This window comes from Scyliorhinus torazame, chromosome 3 (assembly GCF_047496885.1).
Source record: "Scyliorhinus torazame isolate Kashiwa2021f chromosome 3, sScyTor2.1, whole genome shotgun sequence".
Taxonomy (NCBI): Eukaryota; Metazoa; Chordata; class Chondrichthyes; order Carcharhiniformes; family Scyliorhinidae; genus Scyliorhinus; species Scyliorhinus torazame.
Window position 1 is genome coordinate 200,678,779 of NC_092709.1, and position 12,619 is coordinate 200,691,397.

Genomic DNA, 12,619 nt, shown 5'->3' on the forward strand with positions numbered 1-12,619 from the left:
ACCAGCATATGCAGAACAAAACTAGCTTACCTGTTTTAAAACTTCTATTAAAACTAAACAGAAAATGAAATCTATAGCTAAGTCTCGTCTCTCAAGCAGATAATCTCTATCACGATGTTGTTCATCCCTGAAAAAAAGAGAAAAACAAATGCGTAAAATATATCAACAATTGCTTATTTTTCACGATTCTGCTTTAGAAAACTTGAAAGTACTGCTCTTGCATTTGGTGTGTTTCATGTTTCTGTACACGGATTGACTAATCAATTTCAGTTATTTAATTTTAATAATTATTGGAAAGTGGACTGTGGTTAGAAACAATTGCAGAGGAGATTTCCAGGAAAACGTTGACATCTTGGCAAGCACACCCCAAGGTTAGTGGCAAGTGTCGTCATTCCCCTTCTGAAGGGGGAAAAAAATTGCAAGGCTCCAGTGAAAGTGCTGCTGAGTAGTTAAATTGCTCCTGTTGGCATGGACTTGTGTTGTAACCATTCCATAATTCCTCCTCCAACCCAGTTTTTTTCTGTACCCTACCCCTAGAAAAAGCATCTATCACAATTCACTTACAATTGTATTTTCAAAACCCCAGCTGTCTAGCATTTGATTCTACACTCAGCACAACATTGCTGAAGCTACTCATGTGCTCAATCACACCTTCACCTCCATCTTTGATGCCATAGTCCCTAGTAAACCATTATTCTTTCTCACCGTGGCTATTCCAGCAGCATAACCTTCAATTCAACTTTCTTAAGACTGAGGGAGCCAGACCTGAATGGATCCAGAAGACATCTGGTTTAGCCATTCATCACCAGTTCTGGCTGGGCGATATAAAGCACTATTGGATCCTCTGCTTTATGCCAAAAGTGCTCACTGTTCTAGGACCATCTTTGGATAACACACAGCTTATTCTCCCCACTGCAAATCGCCCTCTTGAACCCTCTCCTGTCTCCTCCAACTTCACCAACAAAGGGTAGCACGGTGGCATAGTGGTTAGCACTGCTGCCTCACAGCGCCAGGGACCTGTGTTCAATTCATGCCTTGGGTAACTGTCTATGTGGAATTTGCATTTTCTCCCCATGTCTGCGTAGGTTTCCTCCGTGTGCTTCAGTTTCCTCCCACAGTCCAAAGATGTGCAGGTTAGGTGGATTGGCCATGCTAAATTGCCCCTTAGTGTCCAAGGATGTGCACGTGGCGGGGTTACGTGGATAAGGCAGGGGAGTGGGCCTAGGTAGAGTGATATTTTGGAGGATCAGTCCACTCAATGGGCCAAATGGTCTCCTCTGCACTGTACGGATTCTATGGAAGTGGGAGGGCTTATGGATTTCTTTAGTACTCAAATTAAGACCATTTGATTAGCTGCCTTCACCACTTTTCTTCCTTCTCCCTTCTCCGAGCCCTCTAAGGTTCCCCTCTCTTCCCTAGCTCATAATTTGAATCATTCCCCTAGTTGCTTTAGTATTTTGCTTCATGTCCTCTCCAGAGACCCACCTCAACCTTATATTCACTGATAACTACCAAACTTCCCTTCTTGACTCTCAGGTTAGTTTATATTAATGCTTTGGTTTCAGGTAATGTCCCTCTCCCCTGTAAATGGCCAACCTTCCTCAAAAACCAACCTCCAAAATCACAATTTTTGCAAATGAAAGTCCCATCTTTCCTCTTCAAAGTCCGTGATTGCGTTGACACCTCCAAAACCTATGCCCATTTTTCCAAGATCTCCAAGATCCAATCCGTTCAATCATGATTCTATCCCTGGCGCAGTGCTCTCATCAAAGTCAAAGACTACATCCTAAGTGACAGTGGCAGAGGGTAAACATCGAAAAAGCAAAGAACTGTACACACCCCTGTCAGCATCAACGGGGCTGAGGTGGAGATGGTTAGCAGTTTCAAATTCCTAGGGGTACACATCTCCAAAAATCTGTCCTGGTCCACCCACGTCGACGCTACTATCAAGAAAGCACAACAGCGCCTATACTTCCGCAGCAAACTAAGGAAATTCAGCATGTCCATATTGACTCTTACCAACTTTTACAGATGCACCATAGAAAGCATCCTATCTGGCTGCATCACAGCCTGCTCGGCCCAAGACTGCAAGAAACTTCAGAGAGTCGTGAACACCACCAGGTCCATCACACAAACCTGCCTCCCATCCATTGACTCCATCTACACCTCCCGCTGCCTGGGGAAAGTGTGCAGCATAATCAAAGACCCCTCCCACCCGGCTTACTCACTCTTCCAACTTCTTCCATCGGGCAGGAGATACAAAAGTCTGAGAACACGCATGAACAGACTCAAAAACAGCTTTTTCCCCGCTGTTACCAGACTCCTAAATGACCCTCTTATGGACTGATCTCATTAACACTACACCCCTGTATTTTTCACCCGATGCCGGTGTTATGTAGTTACATTGTGTACCTTGTGTTGCCCTATTATATATTTTCTTTTATTTCCTTTTCTTTTCATGTACTTAATTGATCTGTTGTGCTGCTCGCAGAAAAATACTTTTCACTGTACCTTGGTGCACGTGACAATAAACAAAATCCAAATCCAACTACTCTTTCTCACCCTGTCTTCAGCCTTTGATACAGCTGACCACGCCATCGTCCTTCAGTCGTTTTCCACTGTGGTCCAGCTGCATGGAACTGCACTTACTTTGTTCCATTCTTGTTTATCTAATTGAAGCTTTGTTCAATACCTATTTATCTAATTGTAGCCAGTGTATCATTTGTAATGGCTTCCCTATATCCCCACACTATTACCTCTGGTGTTCCCTTGGCCCCTTCCAGCTCCCCTCCCAAAACACAGCTTCAGTATCAGTAAACATAGAGGATGTTTATTCACATGCATGGTAACACACAGATTTATTACAAGCTCCCAAGGCTCCTCCACTGTCTCCAAGTTGACGACTGCCTATCTGAAATCCAGTACTAGATGAACAGAAATTTCTTCCAATGAAATATTTCCTGCAATAAACTCTGTTCCCTTGGCACCAACTTCACCCCTTTTCTCTAGCAACTGTCTCAGGCTGCCTTGATGTCAGATTTGTCCAAGATGAGCTTCCAGCTGCATATTCAGACGGTCACTGGGTCACTTGAGACCAATTACTTCCATCTCCATAACATCACCTGACCCTGCATCAAGTTACTGCTGCAGAAACTGCCAACCATGCCTTATTATCGCTAGATCCGACGATTCCCATGCACACTTAGTCAGCCCCCACATTCTAACATCTGTCAAGTTGAAGTCATCAAAATCCTGATACCTGTATTCGAACTCATGCCAAATCTCATTTTCCAATCACTCCTATGCTTGCTGACCTACGCTGGCTTGCAGTTACGCAATGATTCGATTTTAAAATTCTCATCTTTGTTTTCAAATCCCTCTCTGACCTCACTCCTCTCTATCTCAACAATATTCTTCAGACCCACGACTCTCTCAAGACATCAACACCCCAATTCAAGCCTCTTGAACATTCCAATTTTAATTGCGCCATCATGGGTGCAAATGCCTTCAGGTGCCAAGACCAAAAGCTCTGGAATTCTCTGCCGAACTCTCTTTTCTCCTTTAAACTTAGCTCTCTTCCCAACCTTCTGTGACTTGAGTCAGCTTTTTGCTTTATAATGGTTCTACAAGGCATCTCAGGATATTTTACCACACTGAAAGCAGTGTATAAATTCCAGCCACTGTTGTATTTTTTACTGTATAATATTTCACTCAATGATATTGCCATCTTAATCTCCCCATGTAACTTGCCAAATTTCTCAGCAGAGAGCTATTTATTTATTTTTTATTCATTTATGGGATGTGAGCATCGCTGGGTCAGCATTTATTGCCCATTCCTAACTGCCCTCCACCTTAGAGAGATTTTGAGAGTCAAACACATTGCTACAGATCTGGAGTCACATGTAGATCAAACCGGGTAAGAATGGCAGATTTGCTCCCCAAGGGACATTAGGGAATCAAATGGGTTTTTACGACAATTGACAATGGTTTCATAATCATCATTAGACTTTTAATCCCAGATTTTTATTGAATTCCAATTTCACCATGTGCCATGGTGGGATTTGAACCCAGGCCCCAAGATCTTGCCCTGGGACTCTGGATTACTATTTAGTGACAACACCACTACGCCACCACCTCCTGAAATATCTCGGAGAAACAAACCAATAAAGGTAGCTGTGTTCAATGCAATAAAAGATTACATAGGAAAAGTTGTAGTTGGGAGCATGACTGAACAATTCTGTTACAATAACTGCAGATTAAAGAAATAAACAGAACATTGTTGAAGTAACACTTTCCATTGAAGGTTACATTATAAATATCCTTTGGGCAGCCAACCAATTTTGCACACTTCACCCTATTGTTGCTGCATGCTTTTTGTGAAAAATATTTCCTAAGTGAAGTATTATTACTATCCGAGGGCAAACTTATAGAACAAAACTTCACCACAGAAACAATGTTCCCCATTGTCCAGTAGGAGTCTTTGCAACAAACTGTTGTTGTCTCTTATACGATAGAAGAACTTTCAATGGAAAAACATAGGACAGAGTAGCGTAGGATTAGTAATCCAGAGCTCTGCATCCAGAAACATGGGGCAGAAATTTACAGGCTGCCGACTGGCAAGTTTGGAGGCTGGGGGTTGGGGGGGCAAGTAAAATTCCATGGGTGTCCTTCCTGCCCAAAATATTACAGTGGGGTGGCCAGCTTGCCCTCGAAATTGAGGTGGTTAAGTGGCCTTCACTTAAGTGATGCTTCCTGCCCAGCTTCAATTTTGAGGCTAATAGGTAGAGTTCAGGACGGGGAGAAAGCCGAGCAGGTTATCTGGGACTTGGAATCTGCGAACTGCTTGTAGTTCCAGTCCTGGTCACTGCTGCAATTACACAGAGCTCTCTGTGGTGGGACTTCGGCCTGAGTGAGGGGCAGAAGTACTACTTTCAGCCAATTGATGCTCCTCAAAGCATTAAACGGCTGCATGGCTGCTGTACTTGGCAGGGATGCATTCCCCACTGACTCTGGCTGGCGGGGCAGGAAAACCTATCATCCGAAAAATCCTGCCCATTAGTTCAAATCCCCATCCTGGCAGCTGGGAAACTTCAATCCAATTAATTAAATGAATTCTAGAATAAAAGCTAGTATGGTGACCACAAAACAAATGGATTGTTGTAAAATCCCATTCAATTCAGAAATAAAATATGACATTCTTGGAGTTTATTTGTATTAAACATTTAGTTGTATTGTTCTGAAACTGTACAGTGGCACAGTGGTTAGCACTGCTGCCTCACAGCACCAGAGACCTGGGCTCAATTCTGACCTTGGGGGACTGTGTGGAGTTTGTACGTTTCCCTGTGACTGCATGGGTTTCCTCTGGGTGCTCCAGTTTCCTCTCTCAGTCCAAAGATGTGCAGGTTAAGTTATGGGGATAGGGCGGGGGAGTGGATCTAGGTAAGGTGCTCTTTCGGAGTGTCAGTACAGACTCGATGAGCTGAAACGCCTCCTTCTGCACGTCAGGGATTCTATTGATAATCTATTAAAAAAATATTCCATTAAACTTAATATAACATTTAGAATTCCGGAAGACCCCAGCTTGTGAAATATCAATGTAATCGGGTTGCCTTGGGGGAGAAACTCAAACAGAAACCTAATGCAATCAGGTGACAGATTTCACATCTTTTCATATTATTTCACATGAGATATTTTTGAGAGGCAAAGTAGATCTGCTCGATAAGCAGAAGAACTATTTTGTGATAACAGCCAAGAAGGATTCTTGGGAAAGTTTGTTTTCCATTCAAAAGAAAAGGGATGGAACAGACTGGCATTCTGAAGATTTCAGGAACAAGGAGTGCGCCTTGCTTGTGAAAATTGGATCTTTTTAAAAATATTTTCATTCGACAAGTTTTCACCATACAAAACAAAAACAAGAACAACCCTAACAATATGAAAAAAGAAATCCCACCCAAACCCAAGAAACCCTCCCAACCATCCATCCACCACTCCCCTAAACAGTCAATGTTAACCAACTCCCAAAAGTGCACGATAAACAAACCCCAACTAATGTAGAACCCCCTCCTTCACCCCCCTCAGCTCGAACTTCACCTGCTCTAGGGTCAAAAATTCCATCAGGTCCCCCCTCCACGCCGAGGCACAGGGTGGAGAAACTGATCTCCAATAAGAACGACCTACAAGCGATCAGCGAAGCAAAGGCTAAAACATCTGTCCCCGCACCCACCTACAACTCGGTCGGTCCGACACCGCAAATATGGTTGCTAGGGGACCGGGCTCCACATCCGTGTGGAAGACCCCTCCCGCACCGAGATTGTGCTAAATACCGTCCTCCAAAAACTTTCCAGCTTCGGGCAGGACAAAAACATATGAACATAGTTTGCGGAGCCCCTCCCTCACCACTCACAGACATCCTTCACCCCCTCGAACAGCTGGTTCATCCTTGATTTTGTGAGGTGCGCACGATGTACTATCCATCTGTCGCATCCATCCTCTCCAACTCGAGCCCATCATTCCCCCTAATCGACATCCACGCTGACCTGGCCCCCAGCGTAAACTGCTGCCTAAACTCCCTCCAAATCTTCACCACCAAATGTGGCCACCACCACCGGACTCACCGAATACTTTCCTGGAGTCATCGAAGGCGGCGCCATTACCAGTGCCCGCAACCCCGACCCCCCTACACGAGCTCAACTCACCCTTTACCCACTGGGCCTACCCCTCTTTGCTCCAGCCCCGCACCTTCTCCGCATTTGCCGCTGAATAATAGTACAGCAAGTTAGGGAGGCCTAACACTGACTGTCATCTCTGCAGAACCGCCCTCCTCATTCTGGTAACCCCCCCCCCCCCCCCCCCACCCCCATCACCCACCATTCTAACGCTCCCTGCGATTCTGGATGGTACACAGTTGATTTAAATTGTTTTCTTCCTAATCTATCCATAACTTCTTTGAATGACCTAGAGGTAAAATTTGATCCTTGATCCGATTGTATTTCTGTGGGTAGTCGGTATCTAGTAAAGAATTTAAGTAACTCCTCCACAATCTTTTTAATATTACGTACTGGAATGGCCTCTGGAAACCTAGTAGACACATCCATTATAGTCAAAAGATATTGATTCCCATTTTTCGTTTTAGGAAGCGGTCCTACGCAATCAATTAGGACCCTTGTAAAAGGTTCCTCAAATGCTGGAATGGGTGTCACGGGCGCTGGTTTTATCACTGCTTGAGGTTTCCCTATCACTTGACATGTGTGACATGATTGACAAAATTTAACTACATCTTTATGTGGTCCAGGCCAATAAAAATGTTTTTGTATTTCAGCTTGAGTTTTCCTTATTCCCAAATGACCTCCCATTGGTACCTCATGTGCAACTCGCAACACCTCCTTTCTATACCCTACTGGCAATACTACTTGATGAACTTCTGCCCATTTTTCATCCGCCTGCATATGTAAAGGTCTCCATTTCCTCATCAAGACATCACTTTTACAGTAATAACACTCTGGTATACACTCAGATTCCTCTTCCTTATAAGCTTTCTGATACATCCGTTTTATTTCTATATCCTTTTGTTGTAACTCCGCCAATTTCCCTGAACTAAAAATATCCGCTTCGTCCTCCACCATCTGATCAAAAATCGTTTCTGATAATTGCACTTCACCTTTATCTTCACTCCCTGATTTCTCCTCTTGTCTTAACCTGTGACTTTGAGACCTTGTTACTACACAATCCGGAAAATTCCAGGATATTTGTCCTTCAACATTTCAGTTGTCTGATTTTCCACTGGCTTATCAACCACAGTAGGCATCACTCTCACCTGCGATCCAGCTATATCATTACCCAAGATAAACTGTATTCCTGGACAAGATAGTTTCTCTATTACTCCTACTACCACTTCACCACTCTTCAATGGACTTTCCAATCTTACCCTATATAATGGAACACTACTCCTCTCACCCTGAATTTTACATATTACCACCTTTTCTGGCAACATTCTTCCCAAACTACATAACTCCTCATCTCTTACCATTAAAGATTGACCAGCTCCCGTATCTCTTAAAATTGTGACTTCTTTACCTCCTCTTGATACACATGAGTAAACTTTACCCACACAAGTAAATTCTTTAAAGACATCTGGCACCTTCTTATCAATCATCTCTTGATCAGGCTGTACAATCTTTTGTACCTCCTTCGCTTCGCTTGGGCTTTCCTTTACCACTTTAACAAACCCCATTGTCTTATCCTGTTTTATCACATCAGCCTTCCCAGTGCTATTCTTCAACCACCAACACTGTGACTTTACATGGCCTAGTTTCTTACAGTGAAAACATTTGAAATTTTTCATTTCTTTTCCACCCTCCTGGATTTCCTTTTTAATCTGAGGTACACTCCCCTTACCAGATCACCTTTACCTTTACCACTTGAATATTTCTCATGTCCCCATTTTCTATCCCTCACAGGCTGAAACTGATGTCGGAAACCAAGCTTTGATTTATGAACTAATTCATAATCATCTGCCATTTCTGCTGCTCATCTCGCAGTTTTAACCATCTGCTCTTCCACACGAGTTCTCACTACATCAGGAATTGAATTTTTAAAACTCCTCCAAAAGTATAATTTCTCTAGAGCTTCATACGTTTGGTCTATTTTCAATGCCCTTACCCACCTATCAAAATTACTCTGAGCCTTTCTTTCCTTAAATTTCTAAACCTTTTGTCTGTAGGTTTCAGGCACTAGTTCATGTGCACCCAAGATGGATTTTTTCACCTCCTCATGCATCCCAGATACCTCCCCCAGTAGTGATGCAAACACTTCACTAGCCTTACCCATCAGCTTTGTTTGAAACAGTAATACCCACATGTCCTGTGGCCATTTCATTTCTTTAGCTACCTTCTCAAATGAAATTAAAAAGGCTTCTACCTCCTTCTCATCAAACCTTAGCACTGCGTGGACATGTTTAAATAGATCCCCACCAAGCCTTTGACTTTGACGCTCTTTCTCACTATCCTCATCACTATCATCCAACTGTGCGTTTCCCTTTACGTCTGCCAATTTTAACTGACTGTCATGTTTCATGGCCTTTTTCTGAAGTTCAAACTCTCTCTCTTCAACTTTTTCCCTGATCCATATCTCCCTTTCTCTTTATTTTTGTTCTGCTAGGGCTATTCTTTCTTTTCTTCTTTCTTCTCTCTCTCTTTCTTTTTCCTCTCTCTGTCTTTCATATTCAAGCTGCTTTAATTCTTTCTCATGTTCCATTTGTTTAATTTGTAACTCAATTTTTGCCATTTCCAATGAATCAAGCTGTATCTCAGGCAACCTTAAATGCTTAGCCATCGCCATAATTACCTCATCTTTCCGCAATTTTGTCAGGTAATGTTAACTGCAATGTTTTTGCCAAATCCAACTGTCTCCTTTTCGTCTCTGTCTGTAAGGTACTGTGTGTGACAGTCTCCACCCCCAAAAACTTCAGAGCCTCTGAAAGAGCCATTGTCCACAACACACTCCCCACTTAAACTGAAATACCACACCTGAAAAGCAACCACAATATGCTCACCCCTCACTGTCTTTAAGTTCACTAAGCCAATCCAATAGATAGACTTTAATCCCGGACGAGCCCCCAATTTGTTCTGGGCCAGGGTTTAGAGGACCCCAAAGTGTATCATGGAGTCCTGACCCACAACTTTGAATAGACTGTGGTATGGGGAGCACACGGCCCACTCTACAGGTATGCTACAGCAGAAATGGAAAAGTATTTTAAAAAACAAAACAATGTTTATTCTATGAACTCAAGTTACCCTTTTTAAAACATAGTGAACATCTTGGCAACCATCAATTCAAATACTACCCCCAAAGAATACAACACTAAGCAATCCTTAATAACTTCCCAAACAACATCCAGAAGACAAAAGAAACACCTTTTAACAGAAGCACATCAGGTTTACATTCACTACTGAAAACATTTATAATTCCGAATTCACCAAATGATCAAGGGATCGTCTTTTCATGGCAGAGAGATCAACAGTACACCTGCCTTGTCAATACAGCTGAAATACTTCAGCTCCAACACTGAAAACAAATCTAAAACACACCCTGCAGCAAACAGCCTAAAACAAAAGTAAAAAGCTGACAGACAGCCCAGCTCCACCCACACTATGACAGCACTGATAAACACCCATTTCTTAAAGGTACATTTCTTAAACACCCATTTCTTAAAGGTACTCTCACATGACAATGGACAATTTTGCGCACCTCGCTATGAACAGGGGAACCTGCACATAGAAAAGAGGGGAGGGTGCAGCAGACCACAGGGGAGGGGAGGAAGAGATAGCAGGGACACCAGCAGGGCAGGCGTCGGAAGGGGTAAGATCGACCCTGGGAAGAGGGCCACCACACTAGCGCGAAAGCTAGCACAAGGAGGTATGAGTGAAACGGGGGCCTCTCCCACCAGGGAGAGCGCGTCTGGTGGGGGGGGGCCACAGAATTGTGTGGGGAAGGCAGAGGGATAGACAGAAGAGGGAAAATACAGGGGTGGGTGGGTGAGGGCAGCGAGAGGAGTGGGAGGAAACAAAATCAGAGGGGGAACAAAACGGCAAGGGGGTGGAAGGGGGGTTTTAGCAGGTCACTCTCGGAAACGTGGAACAAGATGGCATTGCAAGCAGCTACGTTTTAGGGTCCGTCGCGAAACAAAGGGAAACCCCGAGAACATGAGTTCACCCACAGTTGGCGGCCACGTTGGGTGTCCCCTGGACAAAGGAAAACCACGGAGCGCAGGATCCTGTCGTCATGGTGACTGATGGCAATCATTTTGGATGTCCCACTAACAAAGGGAATGCCCGGGGTGCAGGGTCGCATTCACAAGGTAAGTATGGTTGATCCCGCAGAGAAGGGCGATGGGGGGCAATCAGAATAGTCCCCTGGAAAGTCAGGGGACATAATGGGCCAGCAAAAAGAGCCAGAATCTTCGCCCACCTGAAAAGCATGAAAGCTGACATAGTCTTCCTCCACGAATGGCATCTGAGGGAGAAGGACCGATTATGGGCAAGGAAGGGTTGGGTGGGACAGACCTGTCATTCCTGCAGCAGGACAAGAGCCAAGGGAGCAGCCATATTGATAAGCAAGAGGACGGTGTTCACTGCAACGAGGACGGTTACGTACATGGTCAGTGGTGTTCTGAATGGCTCCCAACTGGGATGACCAGCAGAGCAGGTCTGTACACAAAATACAGGGGTGGGTGGGTGAAAATATTCTGTACAGAACCTGTAAAGAAGACCATGGAGAAAATCCCCAACATAGACACACACCGACTGATCATGAGGGGAGACTTTAACTGTGTACAGGGCCCACTAAAGGACAGATCAAACCCCAGAACGAGGAAAACGGCAGGCATGGCCAGGGAATTGGGAACATTTATGGAACAGATGGGGGCAGTGGACCCATGACAGTTCTTGCATCCAGGTGAGAAGGAATTCTCGCTTCTCTCGCCAGTACACAGATTCTATACCCGCAGCAACTTCTTTGTAGTGGGGAAAATCGGTGCTTCCAGAGGTAGTCAGAGAGAAATACTCCGCGATAATCTCTGACCACGCTCCACATAAACGGTCTCACCTTCCACATTCTGGGAGGCACTGCAGGCTGTGATTAGAAAATAAATTATCATCTATAAGGCACGCATAGACAGGGAAGAGGGGGCAGCTGGGCAACAACTGATCGAATCCATCTTGGAAGTCGATAGAAGATACTCTGAGGACTCAACTGTCGAACTTCTAGCGACGAGGAAAAAGCTACAAATGGACTTTAACCTGCTATCCACCAGGAAAGCAGTGCACCAAGTCCGCCAGATACGGGGACTTTCTACGAACGCCTGTTGGTTCACCAGCTGAGAAAGCAGGCAGCCCGAGGGAAATAGCACGGGTAAAGGATAGCAGAGGCGGACTGGTAGCCAAACCAAAAAATTTAAACAAAGTTTTTGAGGCCTTCTAACTGGGACTGTTCACCTCCAAGCCCCCCAACAGAGACTCGGGGATGAAACAGTTCCTCGACAGACTGGATATGCCAGTCACGGGGGTGATAGATGGAGGAAGCCGGAAGCACCACTGGGACTGGCAGAGGTGAAGAACAGTATCAACTCCATGAAGGTAGGGAAGGCGCCGGGACTTCTACAAAACTATTTGTGATGGCACTGGCCCTTCACCTGCAGAAGATGTTTGCAGACTCGCGAGTAAGGCCCACCCTGCCTCCAGCGCTAACACAGGCCACCATATCGCTGATACCCAAAACGGACAGAGAAAAAACAGAACGCAGGTCATACAGACCCATTTTGCTGCTCAATGTAGACGCGAAGATACTCACAAAATGTCTAGTTAAGTGTCTGGAGAACTGAGAAACAGAAGTGGTCGTGGAGGACCAGGCGGGCTTTGTTAAAGGGAGAAAGTGAACTACAAACATTAGGCGACTGCTGAATACAATTACGATCCATTTCAGAGGCACAAGGCAGGATGCCCACTGTCCCCGCCCCTATTCCCTCTGGCAATCGTGCCGCTGGCGATCGTCCTCAGAGCGGCGAGAAGCTGGAAGTCATTCCGAAGAGGGGGCAGAGAGCACAGATCTGGCTCCATGAAGATGA

General features: G+C 44.7%; 1 protein-coding gene across 4 annotated transcripts in view; it reads right to left on the reverse strand.

The window, feature by feature from the left end:
- Positions 1–12,619, reverse strand: part of fryl (furry homolog, like) — a 683,156-nt gene that overhangs the window by 402,374 nt on the left and 268,163 nt on the right. For all 4 annotated transcript variants that reach the window (XM_072496733.1, XM_072496730.1, XM_072496731.1 and 1 more), the window contains one exon: positions 31–127. In XM_072496733.1, coding sequence (XP_072352834.1) covers positions 31–127 — 97 coding nt within the window. The remainder of the gene's footprint in view (positions 1–30; positions 128–12,619) is intronic.